This window comes from Oryza glaberrima, chromosome 11 (genome assembly GCF_000147395.1).
Source record: "Oryza glaberrima chromosome 11, OglaRS2, whole genome shotgun sequence".
Taxonomy (NCBI): Eukaryota; Viridiplantae; Streptophyta; class Magnoliopsida; order Poales; family Poaceae; genus Oryza; species Oryza glaberrima.
In genome coordinates this window covers 4,169,024-4,190,980 of record NC_068336.1, presented here as the reverse complement: position 1 = coordinate 4,190,980, position 21,957 = coordinate 4,169,024, and the positions used below count along the sequence as shown (strand labels likewise).

Here is a 21,957-nt window from a genome sequence, read left to right as displayed (position 1 = left end):
GCTACGGACGCCGCTATGCCTCCCACCACCTACCTATAGCTGCCGCCGTGCGCCTTCTCTCATCGCAAATCATGTCATCCCACCGCAGATCGCAGCCTCCCCCACCGGCGCCGAGGTGGGAGCGCCCTTCCTGCCGTCCTACTCCGATGTGAAACAGATCTGCTTACCCTCCTGTCCGGTGTTGTTCCTCAATCTTCGCGGCAGCGTCCTCAGTCGTTGCTGCTCCGCCGGCCGCGGTGGCGCCTGCTCTTCCTTCAATCTCTCGGTTCATAACCCATGGTTCAGACTCCTCATCCCACCGATACGCCATCCATCTCCACCAAGAAGATGAAGGACGCTTGATTTGGCCGCCTCGCTTTGATTTGCCCGTCGATCATCCGTTGCAGGGTCAATCGTGGATATAGTACTTTTTATCTGAACAAATATTGGCCTTTTGCTTTTTTGTATGTTGATTTTCAGTATGCATTTATGTTCTGTCTTCAAATTATGTGGCGAATTGTAATACATGGGAATCTCTTAAACTGTTGATAGAATTGCTGATGCTAATCCCCTTTGCGTGAGTTGAAGGTGTTCAGCAAAATCCTGCTTAGGTACTGTCTCTTGCAAACAATTTGATCCATTGTGTTCTTCTTTCTTCACGAATTCAGGGCACAGTCCAGTTTGCTGACACTAAACACTTCAATGTTGTACATAGTTTATACTCTTTCTCTGCAGGTAAACAAAAATTTGATTATAGTCTATAGGAGATGTGAAACTTATTTTCATCACCCACAACATAATTTAATAATGTAGAAGAACAGAGTTATAACCTTGTGTAATCAGCTAATTTCTCATTGCATGCATGCAAAATATCACCACCTGATCAATCCTGAGATAATCAGTAATCATATTGATCGATCAACTGTTGATTTCAAACTGTGCTCATGTATATATGCAGGTGGTCACTTATTTCTACCTTTCTGTCTACTACAATGGATAGCGCCACTGGAAGCTCCACACCAAATCCAGCGGAATGAACAGGTAATGACAAGTTCACGTTTCTGTAGTTGGCACATTCACATTTGCAAAGCCCTAAATTTCAATATGTAAATCAGCCTCTCCATTTTTTTTATTTATTTCAACATACGTGCGTGTGTTTCCGAATAATTGTGTCAAGTCCTGACTAATATGTTGCCGCATACTGTTCTTCACTGATAACCTCGCTAGCAGGCCTCCAGCGTTGTTTCCAGGGCGAAGTGATTTATCTGCCACCAGCAGTCAACACCTTCGTTTGTTTCATGCCTTGTGATGATCTGTGCCTCAGAAGTCCTCCACTTTTCCCTACTATTATGTCAGGTATACAGTTTCGACACCATTTTCACTGTAACCGTCCATATATGGTTATGATATTAATATAGAATCATGAAATTATGTTTCACTTATTGTTATTTGGTATATATATATATTCCATTAAGATAGGAATAAGGGACGAGCAGAATTAACGGCGTGCTTTCTTTTGGCCAAAATAGATATTGGATCGAATAACAGGTATCAGCAGGACCTGTGTTCTTGTCGGATTCGGAGGAGGAGGTTGGTAATATTGCCAAGTAAAGATCGAGTCCGAGAAAGAGATAATTGTATCTACAAGAGTCAGTTTTCCTTTATTTATTTTAGGAATCTATGTTAGAGTCCGCAATGGGCCGGTGTGTTTATGTTGTAAAGTTTGAGTCGTGTCCGGTGTGGACAAGTTTTGTATTATAGGTATAAATATGTGCCCAAGGCTTTGTAAGAGAATTAACACCCGTTCAATACACTCTCGGCGAACTGCCAACCTTTTCGTTTAAATCTTTTCGATGAGTTCATGCCTCGAGTTGGCCATCAGTTTCAATTTTCTGACAAGAGGTATTGCTTACATAGTGGTTTGTATCGGTGAAAAAAAAATTCTTAATTAATGTTAGTTACATTAAACGTGCTATGAAAAAAAAATCCCGATCTAACCGCGCCGACAGCACCGCACGCACGCGTGGGCCGTGTGGACCAGAAGTGCGCGCCCGAGACGCGTATGCGCGAATTAGGAATTCTGCAATTTTGTGCCCTGAACCAAACATCAAGCGCTGCGAGTGCAGTTTAATTTCCTCAAAACTTTGGATCCAAAAATATAAATAATAAATTAGATAACTCATCAAGCACTGCACACACGCGCAGTTGTGTTTTTTCGTCCATTATACTTTCTCAATTCTTATAACAATTAAGCTGAACAAGCAGTAAGCGACGATTGGTCGATGGGTCACTGAAGAAGCTGCTGCTGCTGGTGATGGATGTGGAGATCACCGGCGGCGGGCGCCGGGCGAGACGTTGACGGCGGCGCCGATGGAGCCGCAGCAGCAGCGGGTGAGCGTGCAGCGGGTGAGCGTGCCGCCGTAGGTGCAGTAGACAGAGTTCTAATGACTACGGAATGGGAATCCTAATATCCTTTGGTTTCTGTCCAAGCATTAGACAGAGGTCTATCAGACCACACACCATTGCTACTAGACACTGGATCAGCAGCTTTTTCGGGGAACCGTGCACAGTTCAAACTTGAACTTGGCTGGTTCCTTCGGGATGATTTTCGTGACCGTGTTGTGGAAATCTGGAATAAGCCAATTAAGGGCCGCAACCCTGTTCAAAGATGGAACAATAAGATGAGTGCTTTGAGAAAACATCTTCGAGGTTGGGCGGCTCACACCAGTGGTTCTTACAAACAAGAAAAAAATACCGTACAAAATATCATTGATGAGTTAGACATCACAACCGAGGTACGGGAATTAACTGATAGTGAGAGAGAGCATCTTGCTCAATCTAGAGATTAGTTATCCAGACTTCTTCGAGAAGAAGAAATCAAATGGTACCAAAGGGCAAAAGTTACTGACGTCCTACTAGGGGACAACAACACCAAGTATTACCATATGGTTGCCAATGGTAAGAAAAGGAAAAAACGTATTTTTTTCCTCGATCAGGACGAAGGGAAAATAGAAGGTAATATAGCATTGAAGTCCTATATTACTAAATTCTATAAAAATCTTTTTGGGCCACCTGAGGATACTTACTGTACACTAGATGAATCTATAATTGAGGATATTCCGCAGGTAACGAATGAGGAAAATGAATTCCTACGGCACCTTTCTCGGAGGATGAGATCCGGGGAGGTGTGTTTGAAATGGAACACAACAAAGCCCCTGGTCCAGATGGTTTCCCGGCGGAGTTCTACCAGAATTTTTAGGAGGTCATCAAAGATGATTTGATGAATCTATTCCGGGATTTCCATGTGGGTGATTTACCATTGTTTAGTCTCAATTTTGGGATAATTACACTTCTTCCAAAAGTTCATGAGGCAAACCGTATACAACAGTACAGGCCAATATGTCTTTTGAATGTCAGTTTCAAAATTTTCACCAAGGTCGCAACAAATAGAATTAATTTCGTGGCAGACCATGTGGTGAGCTCTTCTCAAATAGCCTTTATGAGAGGACGGAATATCCTAGAGGGAGTTGTCGTCCTTCATGAAACTGTACACGAATTACATCGTAAAAAACTAAATGGGGTAATTTTTAAAGTAGATTTCGAAAAATCCTATGATAAAGTCAAATGGCCTTTCCTCTTACAAACTCTACATATGAAAGGTTTCTCGCCTAAGTGGATCTCTTGGGTTGAGTCTTTCATTTCTGGAGGAAGCGTAGTGGTAAAGGTTAATGACGAAGTTGGACATTTTTTTCAGACAAAGAAGGGGGTACGTCAAGGTGATCCCTTATCACCTATATTATTTAATATTATAGCTGGCATGTTGACTGTACTGATTAATAGAGCCAAAGAGGATGGGCAAATTACAGGAGTAGTACCACATCTAATTAATGATGGTCTCTCTATCTTGCAATATCCCGATGATACGGTTCTCTTTATGGGTCATGACCTACAAAAAGCTCGTAACATGAAGTTGTTGCGTTTTGTCTTTGAGCAATTATCGGGTCTTAAGATAAATTTCCATAAAAGTGAATTATATTGCTTTGGTGAAGCAAAAGATTTTGAAAACGAATACATGGAACTCTTTGGTTGTTCCACTGGTCAATTTCCATTTCGGTATCTGGGTATCCCTATTCATTATAGGAGATTAAGAAATGCTGATTGGAAGGAGGTTGTAGAATGCTTTGAAAAGCATCTAAGCAGTTGGAAAGGAAAACTCCTATCTACCAGAGGACGGCTAACATTGGTTAATTCGGTGCTAAGTAGCCTCCTGTTGTATATGATGTCCTTCTTTGCCATACCAATAGGGATACTTACAAAGCTTGACTACTTTCGCTCTAGGTTTTACTGGCAAAGTGATGGTCAAAAAAAAGTATCGTCTTGCTAAATGGAACATACTGTGTCGCCCCAAGGAACAAGGGGGATTAGGAATTCATGATTTGGAAATTAAGAATATGGCTCTACTTAGTAAGTGGTTATTCAAGTTGCTCTCCACGGAAGGGGTTTGGCAACAATTGATGCGTAATAAGTATCTCGGTGATAAACCTCTTTCTCAAGCTCAATAGAAGGCAAGGGACTCACACTTTTGGTCTAGCCTCATGAAGGTGAAACGGGACTTTCTCCGTTTTGGATCCTTTATAATTAAAGATGGCTCCCAAATTAGGTTTTGGGAAGACAAATGGTTGGGCAATTCAACCTTGAAAGAACAGTATCCTTGCCTTTACAACATAGTTAGGCATAAGCACGCTACATTTGCACAAGTCTTCAAAAACAATCCTCCATCTTTTTCATGGCGAAGAGACCTTATAGGATCAAAACTAGCGGCGTGGAATAATTTATTACCGCGCATCACTGGTTTTCATTTAACTCAGGAGCAAGATGAGTTTCATTGGAACTTAACCTCAAATGGGGAGTTCTCGGTGAAGTCTCATTATCTAGCTCTAATTCACAGCAATGTTCCTAACATTAATAACCGTCTTTGGAAATTAAAGATACCCCTAAAAGTTAAGATTTTTGTTTGGTACTTGCGCCGTGGAATGGTGTTAACGAAGGACAATTTGATAAAAAGGAAATGGCAAGGCAATAAGAACTGTTGTTTTTGTTGCAATGACGAGACAATTAGACATCTTTTCTTCGAATGCCGTTTTGCCCTTTCTGTTTGGTCCATCATCCAAGCAGCGTCTGGACTTCCTCCACCACATTGTGTAGCGCATATGTTTGGGAGCTGGCTTGATGGAATTCATAATAATTTGAAATCACATGTTCTGTTAGGAGCAGCTGCTACTTGTTGGTCGCTTTGGCTATGCAGGAATAATGTGGTTTTTGATAAAAAAAAAGTCATATCTTCACCTTTGCAGGTTATATATTCTCTTATCCATTGGCTTCGTACATGGGCTATCCTACAGAAGCCTGGTTCGCGGGATATGGTAGTTGCGGCATGTCAACATTTGGAGAAGGTGGTCAAGGAGTTTTTTACCCAGGGATATGGGTGGCGAACTAGTTTTAGAATTGGTGGTCCTTAAAACTCTGTGCTTTTGGAGGACATGGTCAAGGAGTTGTTCATGAGTGGCAATTTAGTCGTTAGATTGATGGTCCTCAATACTCCATGTCATTCTTTTTTCCTTTCGAGTGTGGTTTTGTTTGTTCGGCTGTGTGCATCTTAGTTATGCAGAGGCCGAAAGTGTTCTCAGGATAATTGTATCATCTTGATGTAATTGACTGAGTTCAATAAAAGCTTCCATTATTTAAAAATATACACAATTTTTTAGTCACATCATCTCCAATTTCAACTAAAATCTAAACTTTGCGCTGAAATAAACACAGCCATTGATCCATTTGTATAGCAGGAACTGGTTAAATGCATCAATATGGATCAATATCTTCTTATCTAAGCCGACCATTATCCTTTTTCTTTCAGGGGAAACCGTCGGGCCATTCTGGCCCTATGCGTTTCAGACGCTAGACCTACTGACAAAGTGACAATTAAGCTATGCAGGTTGGATACATACGAGGAAGTAATTAAAATTCAAGCAAAATCAGTGGATCAGTATTGTAATCTAAATTGCATTAAAAAAAGAAAAGGATAAGTCCACTTGGTCCCTCAACTATATACAGACTCGTTGAATAGTACGGTAAAATATGTAGTGAAAACATATGCAGTGGAAACCTGTAAACTACCGTTAATTCAAAAAATGGACGGCTGAGATTCATCCATGCAGTGGTGGAGAAACCATCTTTGATCGGTCAACCCAAATCTACAATAGTCCCGGTTCCATTAAAAACCGGGACTAAAAACGATTTTTAGTCGCGGTTTATAAGAACAACAGGACTAGATGATTTTTAGTCCCGGTTGGTTCCATGTCAGACCGTGTCAGGCGCCTAGGATCTTTAGTCCCGGTTTGTAAAACCAACCAGGACTAAACATCTAACTTTAGTCCCGGTTGGTGTTACTAATCGGGAATAAAAATTAACACGTACTATATAATCCCTATTACTTATCATCTTCTCTCGTCCACACAACAAACTCTATTTCTTTCTTTCTTTCTTCCTCTCTAACTCCTGCCTTATCTCTTTCTTCCTTCCTCTTTTTTTGGATCGAGCGAGATCGAGGGCCGGGCGGGCAGCGGGCGGCGGGCAGCGCGGCCGACGTGGCGGCGCCTGCGCGGCGGCGGCGCGCAGGGCCGCGCGGCGGGTCGGCGGCGCGGCAGCACGGAGGGCCGCGCGGCGGCGGCCTGCGCGGCAGCGGGCGGCGGCGCGCAGGGCAGTGAGGCGGCGAGCAGCGCCGCGCGGCGGTGGCTGGCTGGCGCGGAGAGGAGGCGGCAGCGGCCGGCCGAGTGGCGCCTCTGTGGTTTTATTTTTTAGAATTTGTGATTTATTGCATGATTCTGTGATGTATTTGATTTGTGTGCGATGTGAACTTGTGATGTATTTGCGATGAATTTTGTAGAACTTGTGATGTAATTTGATTTGTGTAATTTTTTTTAGGATTTGCGATGTATTTGATTTATGTGTATAAGTAACTTAAATATTTGTGATGTGGATTTGGGATGTTACTTTGATTTGGGATTTGGGGATATGCATGCCACTTGATTCGGGAGAAAATAAAAAAGAAAAAAAAGGAAAGAGGACCATCTGTAATGCTGTTATTCCCTCTTTAGTCCCGGTTGGTAACTCCAACCGGGACTAAAGATTTAATCTTTAGTCCCAGTTATTTCACCCGGGACTAAAGATAGCGATCTTTAGTCCCGGATTCGTAGTCCCGGTTAGACAACTGGGACTAAAGGGGGTTACGAACCGGGACTAAAAAGCACTTCTCCACCAGTGATGTTACCATGCTCATGGTGACATGGACAATTTTCAGACATCTATTTTTGACCCAACGATAGTTTTCAGTTTTTCATTGCATGTGTAGTTTCCACCATATATTTTTCTGAATAGTACCGTTAAATGATTATTCGTTGAACTCGTACGTTCACATCTCATCTATTTGGACTTAAACATGGGCAGTTTAATTATAAAGAAAAATAATCATTTTACCCCCGCGAACAATTTCACTGGAGCACTTAACATCTAAACTTTTTTTTCTTATTTTACGCTTCAAACTATTGAAAACAGTTCACTTCACTATGTAAACAGTTGAAAAATATTTTTAAATTTTGATAATGATGATAATTTTAGCTTAGAATACAACTTGTATAAAGCTAGGATAAAAAATATTATAAAAAAGTAAAATGAACCATTTCCAATAGTTTAGAGGTAAAATGAGTCAAAAAAATAATCAAGGGTTTAAGTGATCTATTAATTAAATTAGTTCTGGAAAGTAAAATGGATTTTTTTTTTCAATTTTAAATGACATGCATTACGCCATGTGGTCCTAGAGCATTTCCCGGAATGCCCTAATTAAACATATTACCTAAAGCTAAATTTTGAAAATTAAGTTAGAAAACATGTACAGGGCATGCCTAATCCCGGCCGGTACCCTCGTGAGCCAGATTTTGGGCATCTCGCGGAGCTCCCAATCCCCGCATTTGTGTGCACTGTACGAGAAAAACGACATCGATTGAAGAGATTGGCTAGAAATTAACAATTGAAGGACGACCCAACAATGATCCCGTGGCACATTTCAGGGTTTGTTCGGTTAACATGATTTCCGAATCACATGAGCCAAAAAAAACACAAGAATAATATAGGAATACATGTACTGAAGGTTATGGGCATTCAATTGCGCAGTAGGAACAACTCATGATACCGAGCGTTAATAAGGGTGCGCAACACCAGTACTAATTGGAAGACGAGCCGTGGTGGACAAACAACAAGCAGTTGCGCAAAACGCTTCCAAAAACTTTGTTGACATCTTCTCCCAGTACAGGACGCCGAATGTGAATGTTCTGGAGATCTGCTCTCCCGATCACCGGTGCACGCCGACGAACAGAACGGAATAGACTACAAGACGACGCAGTACAAAGGAGGAGGCAAACCCTATATTGATTTTATGTGTGTTGCGATCGAGGAGGTAGCTCGGTTTATATAGAGATAACAGGTCGAGTGATTAGGACGAATTACTTACCTGAAACAAAATCGGATTTTGTAGCAAAACAATGCTACAAAAGAAAGCCGTGCCTGCGCAAGCATGAGGAGCCCATTTTTGTGAACTATTCACGCGCATGCCGTATACACGCGCCGCCTGGCCTAGCCAGTCGAGACGAGCAAGCGTACTCGTGTGTTTTTCTAGTTCTCTTCACCTCACATTGACTCAAGTGAGGAGAAGAATACTCTTCATTTTAAGGTCTTACTACTTTTCTTGAATAAGTAAGGCTTCTAGTCGTACCAAAGGTTTGAAAATCAAATCTACTTGAAGCTCTCGACTTTTGGTTTCAGTGGATCGGTACAGTGGTGCTACAAGCCTACAACACATCTCAAATAGAGAAGTAAGGGCATGTTTGGTAGACCTCTAACTCGTAAATTTAGCTATATGAGGAGTTGAGTTCAGAGTGGAGTTGTGAAGCAACCTTCAGAGTGGAGTTGTAGAGCAACCTAAACCCGGCTCCACCCAGATCCGCTCCTGTTTTAGGTGGAGCTCAAACTGTTCGGTCGGACGACTTAGCTCTAGAAGTGGTAGAGCTGGAGCTGTCTCAAACAGATCTTAAGTATACCATGCATAATGAAAGACTTCATGTGTGCCTTACAAATTTTGTATTTTGTACTAGCTTAATTCACCAAGCACGCATGTCTGAATTATTAATCAGCATAGTAAACCCAAGCACGGAGATATACATGCGTCAAGCATTGGTCGATGGATCAGCGTTTGTGGATGTACGGCTTGGGCCACAGCAGCAGTAGATGTGGCCGTCGTCCATGACCTCGCAGCCGGCGCCGGGGCTGAAACCCAAGTAGATACACCTCGCCGGGCACCACTCCGGCGTCAGCTTGCAGCCGCCGGCCCTGAAGCACCCGGCATACAGAATACCTTCCGGCTGCATCTGGCCGGAGCCGGAGCCGGAGCCGCCGCCATCGGCTGCCTGCGCAGCCGCGGCGAGGAGATCATCATGCATCAGCAGCGGCGCGGCGACGATGGTGACGACGAAGAAGAGAGCCATATTCGAGCGTCCTGAACGCTGCATCGCCATGATCGTCCGGATTAGTGTTAGCTTTTCTTAGGTAGTGTACAATGATGGGGGCCTTGTTCATTTGCTAGTAGATTGGATATGTGGGAGCTTTGCTAATGGATAGTAGATATATACAAGGAAAAGTAGTCAAATGCAATCTTATAGATAGATGTAGATAGATATATTCACAAGATATGCTATTTCTGTTATTTATTATATGGTGTCCTTAACTTTTTGATAAATGTTTAACCATTCGTTTTATTCAATATTTTTATGGTAAAAAAATTATGTCATGTTTAAAAAAAATGATAAATCAAGTTACAATAAAATAAATAATATTTATATAATTTTATAATAAGAGAAACGATCAAACATAATTTAAAAAGTTAACGATCATATACTAAAACACGCAAACAATATATATCAATATATAAAACAAGAAGACAAAACATACATATTTTTTTCTCGTCTTCTGTTAACATGTTTTTCAAACTACTAAATGATATATTTTATACTAAAACTTTCTATATAAAAGTTGATTTAGAATATCATATAAATCTATTTTTTAAAGTTTATAATAATTAAAACTTAATTAATTTTATGTTAATGTCTTTCTCATTTTGGGTGTCCGCTTTTAATCTTCATCCTTCCGAGATTCAGACGGGGCCATTCGTCATGTTGTTCTGAATAACTGGGCCCAGGGCACAGGGAGTGACAGACATGGGCCCTCATATCTTGGTTGCGGCCGTCTGGATTGGACGGGAGAAATATGCACTGATGCAGATGTCTGTAATTTGGCCCACCCCAACCTGAGACCGTGATGCTGATCAGCTCGTCCGCTTCTCCTCCTTGACACCCTTGACCATGGATGGGTACTTAGCTGATTGAAAGCCCAGTTATAATACTGCGCGTTCCATCTTGGGAAAAAGTTTAAATAGGAGTCGAGTTTCAATGGCATCTTCTAACCGTAAAACCAAATACCGTGTACCCTTAACTTTTAAAACCAGTGTAAATTAAATCGCTCGATAGTTTTGGACGATATATAATTTGAGCTAACATGATGTTTACGTAGTGTGTTGACCTAGTCATCATCATCGTCATGTGTGGTCAGTTCTCACCTGGTACTTACAATTAGAAAAAAAAAATAGTGGCACCCATATGAGGCCCATCTGGCAAGGGTTGTTTTCTTCGTCCATCCTTTCCATGACTATACTTCTCCCCTCTCACAATGGTGTACTGATGGCGTTGCTGCCTCGTCGAACTCCTGTGTCGTCCCACACCACCACAGCTTCCCAAGGTCCCACATCATCAGATTGATGTTGTGGCCCAAGCCAAAATTCCGTCCACCTCTATCAGGTTGAGCAGCCAAATTTTTGTGTTCCAGATAGAGAGCACCCGCCCGGCCACACACCCACCACCAGCCACTAGCACCGAGAAATAGGAAGAGGAGAGAAGGGTAGAAAAGAAATATAGAAGGGATGACATGTTTCATCGATATGTGGGACCTAACATAATTTTTATTTTTTTTATGATTGAAGTGACAAATAGCATCATTTCAGTTAAAACCCAACTCAACCCTATATGGCAACATGAAGGATAAGTTATACCCGATTTTACGGTTAAGTAACATAATTAAAAGTTAATAATAAGATGAGGGACACATGCAAAGTGAACTTTTTCCTCCATCTTGCATCATTTGCATTTAGAACTATTTTTAGATAATTGGCATTTGGAACCTGCTCACCTCATCTCGAGAAAAAGAAAGGGAAGAAACATCTCATATTCTCGTCCAATGAAGCCTCTTTCTAATTTAACACCTATCAATTCAAACAAGGTGCTATCTAATTTAACACCTATCGATTTTATTTCACCCTACATCTCACGTTTACTTCTGGTTTTCACCAGCTATAGTAGATAGTGAGACGGCAACAACATCGAACCCCCACCTTCCTGGAAGCTGCCGCTCGCCGTACGAGCTAATCCCCACATGCCCGGATGCAACCCATTGTATCTGGCCGTCATCCCGTCCACGTACGACGCCCGCCCGGAGCTCGACGCCATCGGCCGGCCGCCGGCGAGCATCGCACCAAAGATTCGCACGATCGCGTTTGCGTGGCGACCACGGCCATGGTGGCGCGCGGGCCCCACCACTGACACTAGCCGACGCGGCGACTCGCCGCCGCCGCTGCCGTCGTCGTAATCTTGATTCGATCCCCGCCACGCAAAGGCGCCAGAGACGCACTCGCCGCCGCGTCGCCGCGTAATTTTTTTTTTAAAAAAAAGGCTTCGATTTCCAGGTGGGGCCCACCTCGTTTTGGCCGGTGCGTTCGCGCCATTTTTCTACGCAGAAATCTCTACTATAATACGCTGCCACCGTGGCAGTACATGCGTACACGTACTTGATTAGCTAGTTAATTACACGCTTTAGTTATTTATTTATATATGCTTTAATTAGTTGCCCTTGGACACCAAGAGATTCTTCCCCTTTCTCAATTCAGCGGAGAGAGAGAGAGAGAGCACGGATTCCACCCATGGCGAGTGCACTCCGATTCATAGTCGAGTCTCGAGTCACAGCTAACCCCAGTTGCTGGTGATGGATCAAGATCCATTGTTAATTCCATCAAGTGAAAAAGATTCATCGAGTAATTTATTGTAGTCTAATTAATTAAACCATCTTTTTATGCCAACTTGTTCTAATTAGTCCTACCTGCTTGTCCACATCCAGCCACGCACGCACCCCGTTTTATAATCCAAAGGGTGGACATCGAAACCGGAGCGGTTCTCCGCATATGATTTCTGCATATTTATACTCTCTCGTTTATCGTGAACTGATCAACGACATAGTATTTTTTTTAATAAAAAGTTATATATAGAAGTTTCTTTAAAATTAAAATTAATCCATTTTTCAAGTCTATAAATAATAATTAACTCATGCACTAGTTCTCAACGGTACAATATGATTTTAAAAAAAAAGTTATATATAGAAGTTTCTTTAAAAGTAAAATTAATCCATTTTATTTTAATAGTTAATTCTTAACTGATCATGCGGTACCGAGATAACTCAATTTGTGTGTCGCAAAATAAGGTGAGCCAATTGTGGAGATTATGGATATCCCATATCTACATGGCATTTATAGTTTAGTTGGGTACACGGTATCAAATATAGATAGAATATCTTTATGAGGACTCGGGTTAGTTTCTAAACTTGTATGTCAAGGAAATACCCGGGATCTTAGTCGGTTACGATTGTATTTTATCTGTAATCACATATTCCGTTAGGGATATGGACTGTATTTTGTAATACAGACCCCTTCCCCTATATAAGGAGGGGTCCGGGTTCCTCTCGGGACGACTCTTTTCTCCCAGATCATACGATCAATAATATACTCGGCGGAATCATCCCCGGACAGGAGTAGGGTATTACTTCTTGAATAAGAAGGCCTGAACCTGTATAAAGTTCCTTGTCTCCAAACACATCCACTTTTCTAGCTTGATAGCCACCCCCTTTAAGTATTGCCGAAATCTTGTTTCGACAGTTGGCGCGCCAGGTAGGGGAAGCGTCAAGTTCTTCGCCGATTAGTGCGATGGGTTCCGTCTCCGGCATCGACGACCTCGTCTTCCCTCTCGGGCAGGCGTTTCGGTTCGGCAGCCTCGACTTCATCACCAATGACTTCGGCAAGATCTCTCTCCTCGACTCGGATCCAAACCAATCGGGAAAGAACCAGGTTTCAGCCCCGTTCGGTATTCCGAACTCGGCCAAGATCTACTCCAAGCTTATCTCGATCGAGTCGGCTTCAAACTACTCGGACGAGATCCCATCTATTCCAACATCACCAGATCAAGATGATGGGGCCTACCCGCCAATCCTGATGAAACTCCCTGACGATTTGGCTGCCGTCTTCACTACAAGGGCGTCTTCTCCCCGTAGGACTAGGCGGAAATCGGCTTCAACACCGATCCTGCCTAGCTCTAGAGAAGTCGGCGTCATACTCTAGCCACTCGGCACGATTTCGACGGATCAACTGGAAGGCTACCTCAGCTCCCCCGGCGTCGATTCACGACCAACAGAGATCGTGGAATACGACGAATTCGGCTACTGCTACGACAACCGCGACCTCGACGACTTCGACGAGAGCTTTGAAGACAATTACACCCCTCTCTACTTCGGCGTCTTCATGGCCGACAACGAGACGGAAGAACAACGCCAAGCCCGAGAAGCAGAAGCACGACGCGTACAGCAGGAAGCCGAGCGACGCCGACTGGAAGAGGAGCACCAAGCGCAAGAGCAAGAACGGCTGCGGCGAGAGCAACAAGAACGCGAACGGGCTGCAAAGAAGGCCGAGGACCGACGACAACGAGCCTTGGACGCAGGGCGACGAGCGCGAGATCTTATCGGGCAACAAGACGTTGAGGGGACAGCGATCTTCCGCACCCCCCAACAGAACGCTGTCACTGCGATCACCCTTCTCGACACCCTCCTCAAGGAAGACGCACTCAATCAAGCCGATCACGACCATGATCGCCGCTTCGGTTCCGGTTAACTCCGGCAGCATCCGCACGCCGACTGGTAGCCGGGCTCCCCATCTCCGATCTCATGATTATCACCAGCCATGCCTCAGCATCGCCAGCACAGGATCCAATCGCAGGAGCAAGGGCCACGACGAGCGATCTGTTCACTCGCCTCCTGAGCAACACAGGGAGCGCCGAGTTGAACGGCCTCGCTCTCCACCTCGCCAGCGTCCTGTCGATCTTCGTGATACGATCAACCAGCGCCGTGCAGCACGAGGTCACCACCATTCACCAGATCGCTACAACGACGACGTGGATGGAGTAGCTGCCTTTACTAACGACCTGCGTCGAGTGGATTGGCCAGCCGGCTTCAAGCTGACTGGAATCGAGAAGTATGACGGCACCACTAATCCGGAGTCTTGGCTTACCGTCTACGGTCTCGCAATCCACGCAGCAGGAGGAGACAGCAAGGCCATGGCAAACTACTTACCTGTGGCCCTAGCGGATTCCGCCCGATCCTGGCTCCATGGACTACCCCGTGGCACGATTGGATCATGGGCGGAACTTCGTGACCACTTCATCGCCAACTTCCAGGGCACCTTTGAACGCCCCGGCACACAGTTTGATCTCTACAACGTCATTCAGAAGTCTGGAGAATCCCTTCGAGATTATATCCGACGCTTCTCCGAACAGCGCAATAAGATCCCCGACATTACTGACAACGTCATCATCGCCGCTTTCACCAAAGGAATTCGCCACGAAGAACTAGTCGGCAAGTTCGAGCGCAAACCTCCCAGGACAGTCAAACAGATGTTTGAAAAAGCCAATGAGTACGCCAAAGCCGAAGACGCCATTGCCGCATCCAAGCAGTCGGGTCCTACATGGAAGCCAAAGAAAGATGCGCCGACTACAGGAGGGGGTGGAAGTAACAATCACAAGGACCGCAAGCGTAAGCCCGAGGAACTTGTTGCGACTACTACACACTCCTCCCGACAACGTTCACGCATCAACACTTTTGACAAGATCATGAACTCCCAATGTCCGCATCATCCCAATCTCCAACCACGCAGCTAAAGTTTGTTTCGTTTACAAGCAGTTTGCAGAGCAATATGCCAAGAATGCACGGAAGACCCCTGATGGAGAACAAAGCACGTTGAAAAATAAGGATGATGATGATGATGCCCCGACAGGTTTTCAAGATCACCGCAAGGAGCTCAACCATATCTTTGGCGGCCCTCTAGCTTATGAATCTAAAAGAAAGCAAAAACTGACTGAAAGGGAGATCAATGCTGTTCAGCCCGATACGCCCCAATATCTTCGGTGGTCGGAGATAACAATCAAGTTTGACCGCTCGGATCATCCTGACTGAGTGGTCCACCCGGGGCGGTACCCCCTGGTACTAGACCCAGTGGTTCGCAACGTCAAGCTTCGCAGATCTCTCATCGATGGTGGCAGCGCACTCAATATCCTCTTCGCCAAAACCCTGGATGACATGCAGATCGCGCGCACCAAGTTAAAGCCGAGTAATGCACCCTTCCACGGAGTCATCCCAGGGCTATCGGCAACGCCACTCGGCCAGATCACTCTTCCGGTAACTTTTGGTACTTGCGAGAACTTCCGCACAGAGAACATCTGCTTCAAAGTCGTTGATTTCGAGACAGCGTATCACGCCATACTTGGACGCCCAGCGTTAGCCAAGTTCATGGCCGTCCCGCACTACATGTACATCTACATGATGATGAAGATGCCTGGTCCTCAAGGAGTCATATCCCTACGGAGCGACATCAAGCAAGCCGTCACATGTGACAAGGAAAGTTGCGAGATGGCTCAAACCCGCGAGATCGCGATTGCTCGAGAAGACATCCGACTGGCTGCAACCACGGCAAGCGAAGGAGAAGTGCCTACGGCCAAGATCTCAAAGAGTGGAGAAAGCGAAGCCAAGACCAAGAAAATTCCCCTAGATTCTTCTGATCCTACTAAAACTGCTGTAATAGGCGCCGAGTTAGATTGTAAATAGGAAAGTGCGCTCATCACCTTTCTTCAAAACAATAAAGATATCTTTGCGTGGAAACCATCTGATATGCCTGGTATTCCTAGAGAGGTGATTGAGCACTCTTTGCACGTTAAGGAAGATGCTCAACCCATCAAACAACGACTCTGCCGCTTTGCACAAGACAGGAAGGACACGATCAAGGAGGAATTGACCAAGCTGTTAGCAGCAGGCTTCATCAAAGAAGTCCTTCATCCCGACTGGTTGGCTAACCCAGTCCTAGTTCGGAAGAAGACTGGGCAATGGCGTATGTGTGTCGATTACACCGACCTCAACAAGTCTTGCCCCAAAGATCCTTTCGGGCTGCCTCGCATTGACCAGGTAGTTGACTCGACTGCTGGCTGCGAGCTGCTCAGTTTTTTGGATTGCTACTCGGGATATCATCGGATCCGATTGAAGGAATCCGACTGCTTGAAGACTTCGTTCATCACGCCCTTTGGGGCTTACTGCTACATCACCATGCCTTTCGGATTGAAGAACGCGGGAGCAACTTATCAACACATGATCCAGAAATGCTTCTCGACTCAAATTGGTCGCAATATTGAAGCCTATGTGGATGATGTGGTCGTCAAGACCAAGCAGAAGGATGATTTGATTACGGATCTGGAAGAAACCTTTGCGAGCATCCGCGCTTTCAGGATGAAATTAAACCCTGAAAAATGCACCTTCGGAGTACCGTCAGGGAAGCTGCTTGGATTTATGGTGTCTCACATAGGCATACAGGCCAACCTGGAGAAAGTCAACGCCATCCTCTACATGAAACCGCCGAGCTCTCAGAAAGATGTTCAAAAGCTGACTGGATGCATGGCGGCACTCAGCTGGTTTGTCTCACGACTCGGCGAGCGGGGGATGCCCTTCTTCAAACTGTTAAAGAAAACAGACAATTTCTAGTGGGGACCCGAAGCACAGAAAGCCTTTAAAGATTTCAAGAAACCTTTCACTACTCCACCAGTTTTGGCCTCACCACACCCACAAGAGCCGCTATTACTATACGTATCGGCCACCTCTCAGGTTGTGAGCGCGGTCCTGGTTGTCGAGCGTGAGGAAGAAAGCCATGTTCAGAAAGTCCAGCGACTGATCTACTTCGTTAGCGAGGTTTTGGCTGACTCCAAGACGAGATATCCTCAGGTTCAGAAGCTGTTGTACGGTGTTCTAATCACCGTCAGGAAATTATCCCACTACTTCCAAGGCCACTCGGTCACGGTGGTTACATCATTTCCACTCGGCGATATACTCCATAATCGCGAAGCAAACGGGCGAATCGCAAAATGGGCCTTAGAACTGATGTCCTTGGATATATCGTTCAAGCCGCGAACTTCGATCAAATCCCAAGCTTTAGCCGACTTTGTCGCCGAGTGGACCGAGTGCCAAGAGGACACGCCTGAGGAAAAGATGGAGTATTGGACCATGCATTTTGACGGGTCGAAGAGACTTTCAGGCACTGGGGCCGGAGTTGTTTTAATTTCCCCAACTGGAGAAAGACTGAGCTATGTGCTGTGGATACATTTTTCCGCATCTCACAACGTGGCAGAATACGAGGCGCTCCTTCACGGGCTACAGATCGCAATCTCTTTGGGAATCAGGCGTCTGATAGTTCGCGGAGATTCACAGTTAGTTGTTAACCAAGTTATGAAAGAGTGGTCCTGCCTCGACAACAATATGATTGCTTATCGACAAGAGGTACGAAAGTTGGAGGATAAGTTCGATGGACTCGAACTCACTCATGTTCTTCGGCACAATAATGAAGCAGCCGACAGACTAGCGAATTTTGGATCTAAACGCGAAGCGGCCCCTTCTGATGTGTTCGTCGAGCATCTTTATGAGCCAACTGTACCCAAGAGAGAAACGGCTAAAGCCGCGGACACTCAAGACATAGCTATGGTCGAAACCGATTGGGGAGAGCCCCTTATACGATTTCTGACCTCCCAAGAACTCCCTCAAGATAAAGACGAAGCCGAGAGGATTTCCAAGCGCAGCAGGCTTTATATTATTCATGAGACCGAGCTGTACAAGAAAAGTCCATCGGGAATCCTGCAACGCTGTGTGTCTCTAGAGGAGGGAAGGCAATTGCTAAAGGACATACATTCAGGCATTTGTGGTAATCACGCTGCTGCACGAACCATCGTTGGCAAGGCTTATCGCCAGGGTTTTTTCTGGCCCACAGCTGTGTCCGACGCCGACAAAATTGTGCGAACATGTGAGGGTTGTCAATTTTTCGCCCGACAAACTCATCTACCAGCTCAGGAGTTGCAAACCATCCCGTTGTCTTGGCCGTTCGCGGTTTGGGGGCTTGACATGGTCGGCCCGTTCAAAAAGGCAGTCGGCGGTTACACACATCTTTTTCTGACTATCGACAAATTCTCCAAGTGGATTGAAGCTAAACCGGTCATCACGATCACGGCAGACAAAGCTAGAGATTTTTTCATCAACATTGTGCATCGATTTGGGGTACCTAATTGGATTATTACTGATAATGGCACTCAATTCACTGGCGGAGTATTTAAAGATTTTTATGAAGACTTCGGCATCAAAATTTGCTATGCTTCCGTAGCGCATCCTATGAGCAATGGGCAGGTTGAACGAGCCAACGGCATGCTACTCCAAGGAATTAAGGCACGAGTTTTTGACCGACTGACTCCCTATGCCGGCAAATGGGTGGAACAGCTGCCATCTATACTTTGGTCCTTGCGCACCACCCCCAGTCGAGCTACGGGCCAGTCGCCATTCTTCCTAGTTTATGGAGCGGAAGCAATGTTGCCTAGTGAGGTAGAATTTGAATCATTGTGTTTTCGCAATTTTCGTGAAGAGCGCTACGGGGAAGACCGTGTGGATGACCTACACCGACTGGAAGAGGCCCGCGAAGCAGCCTTAATTCAGTCGGCCCGATACTTGCAAGGGTTGCGTCGTTATCACAATCGTAACGTCCGATTGCGGGCTTTCTTAGTCGGCGACCTGGTTTTGAGGAAAATTCAAACTACACGGGATCGGCACAAGTTATCTCCTTTATGGGAAGGGCCATTTATAATCTCTGAAGTCACTCGGCCAGGTTCCGATCCACTCAAGCGTGAAGACGGTACACCTATCAACAACTCTTGGAATATCGAACATCTTCGCGTTTTTATGCTTAAATTTACTTATGTATCTCCCTGTCTTGACTGACAACATCAAGCTTCCCCTTGAAGTTATCAGTCGGGGGCTATTATAATAATAATGGAGTATGATTTTTATCAATTCAATTTGCATACTTGATTTATCATTGCCTTGCTTGATCTTTCGACTTAGTCAATGAGGACTGAAAGTTTTTAATAGCTTTTGTGGGTTTTAGGCTCAATAAGGCTTGACAAAGGCTTTTAAGAAATCAGAAGCTAAGTATGGAACACCAAGCACAGCATAAATTTATCAGTATTATACAAATTGTGCCTCCATCATCAACCATCAAAATCATTGTTACATCAATCAGTATCAGTCCTTTCATCATCAGAGCCATCAGGACTAGTCGGTTGAAGATCGGTGTCCTGGAATCTCTCTACTACATCACCTGCTATTTTGTCAGCGGCTTTCTGAGCATCGTTGATAAGATCAAGAGCAGCTTCTTCACTCGTCCCGTCCGCAATGCCATCAATGGCATCAATGTCGATTTTTGGGTAAAGGGATTTGGTCATGGCCAACGCAAGACTTGCTCCCATACTTCCAGCTTCTTTGATGTTCTTGAAATATGTATCCAGAGCAACTCTCAGCTTGTCGAACATTTCGGAAGCATCAAGTTTACTCGGGCCATTGTTATTGAAGAACATCGCTTGGACGAGTGGGGTAGCAACATTAGCAACTTCATCCCGGGCCCCTTCAAGTCTTTTGATTTTGCCAACCAGAACGTCGAATTGGGCTTGTGACTTGATCTTGCGGTCTGCATAAGCAGATTCATATTAACGAGTCAGCATACAGAAGGCAATGGTTTTTGGAGTATCAATTGATGGTACCTTCAACGTCCTTTAAAGCTGAGTCCCTCTGACTTGCCAGCTCTGCTTTATCGTTCTCTAGAGTCTGAATCCGTTTCTCCAATTGAGATATCTTGACGGCTTGCACTACATTTGACTCCAATTAATTGAAGTACAAAGATGACAACACAAGTTAGTCAGACAAATTTTGTGTATACCTTTTGACGAGCCACTCAGTTCGAAGTTAGACTCCTGGAGCTGGGCAATCCGATCTCTTAGATCGTGCTCGGTTTTCTTGGCAAGTTCTTTGGCCTCGTGTAGTTGAACTCTGACAGCTTCAAGGGTTCCAAGATGAGGAACTAGTTTCTTTAGGGTTGCGGTTTTCGCCTCGTTCCTAAGGTGAATCCTCTGTAGAACAGTTTAATCAGCGCTCGAGCTAGACGGCAAACAAGATGGCTGAGGTCAGGCGTTAAGGAACTTACATTTACAATACGAGTCGCTTGGTTGAGTGCCTTTTTCAGTAGGCATACCTCTTCGTCTTCTTTTTGCCGGTTTATTACAATTCCTTGAGGTTGCAAGTCGTCATCCCACCACTTGACCAGAATGGGAGGGTGCGAATCTTCGGCCGCTTGTATCCGGAGAATTTCCTCTTCATCACCAATCATTGGTCCTAATGTATCCATGGATAACGGTCGAACAATCAAATAAAGTCAGTTAGATCAACGTGGTTTCAGACAAAGTGCTTACCCATGGTGATTTCTGGATGAGGACCAGTGGACTCAGATGCCTTTGAAGGAGATCCAGACCTTCGGTCATGGCTGGCATCTTGACCGCGAGGGCTGTCTGCTTGGGCTTCAACTTCTAGAATCCCTTGGTTTGGCCCTGTGTCTGACTGGTTTCCAGTCGGGGGCTCCTGATTAACTCCGGCTTCAGCTTCGGCCGACTGGTTTCTAGTCAGGGGTTGATCACCGGATTCTACATTGTCGGTTGTCGGCTGATTGTCACTTGGATGATCCTCAGCAGTCGGCCCGGTTTCCTTGGAAGAACTTGTCTCCATATTAGCCGGATCAGAGCTCTTTCCAGAAGGATCTATATCAGATGGTTTCCTACAAGTTTTTGTTATCAGTATTATTTCCATGCTGGGTGCGCATCAATACAAGGAATATCGTCATATGATTTGTACCTGGAAGACTTCCTGAACTTCGGCGCAGGACGACTAGATGTTTTCTTCTTTGGAATAGCCTGCTTCGGCAATTTTCTGGTGGTTTCTCTATCTCCAGGCTTTTCAGCGTCGTCGCTTTCGTTGTCACTCACCACTAACTTCCTCTTGCGGGAATTTGACTGGCCGGCTGGATTAGAGGTGTTAGGTTGAGCTTCGGACCGGATCTTTGGTCCCCCGCTCCCCTGACCAGTTTGACGGCGAGGTGATCAGCGCTGAGCGATTGGGGGATCCGACTTCATTAAAGCAAATTCCTAAATATAATATCTTCCGCTGTCAATTGATTTAACAATACGACAAGATCATATTTTGAGGAAGGTTGAAGTGTTTGACTACATACCGGTGGAGGAGGGTTGAATGCATTGAATGGCACAACTGGCACCATATGTGAATAGCTGACGACAATAGCATTTGAGAAGATCTTGTACATTCTTTCTTTCATGACCTTAAAGTCAAGAGAATCCGGATCTTCCCGATTTGGATCATGCTTGCCGTCAAACTCAAAAGCCGTGCGGGATCTCTCTTTGATTGGAGCTAATCGACTTTTGATGAAGTGCCGAGTGATCTGTTCTCCCTGCAAACCTTGTTCCTTCAGCTTTAGCATGCGTTCCATCAATTCCACTGCCTGAGCAGCTTCATCTCCTATAGGCAATGAGTTCCATG

At 44.9% G+C, this 21,957-nt stretch overlaps 1 protein-coding gene across 1 annotated transcript; it reads right to left on the bottom strand.

Moving 5' to 3' along the window:
- Nucleotides 1–9,254: 9,254 nt before the first annotated feature.
- On the bottom strand, nt 9,255–9,602 carry LOC127754293 (uncharacterized). The gene has a single exon (XM_052279774.1). It carries the CDS (start codon nt 9,600–9,602, stop codon nt 9,255–9,257), a length of 348 nt encoding a protein of 115 aa, XP_052135734.1.
- Nucleotides 9,603–21,957: the final 12,355 nt, after the last annotated feature.

Coding starts and splice junctions, on each gene's coding strand:
- LOC127754293 (XM_052279774.1), bottom strand. CDS start 9,602: ATGGCGATGCAGCGTTCAGGACGCTCGAATATGGCTCTCTTCTTCGTC.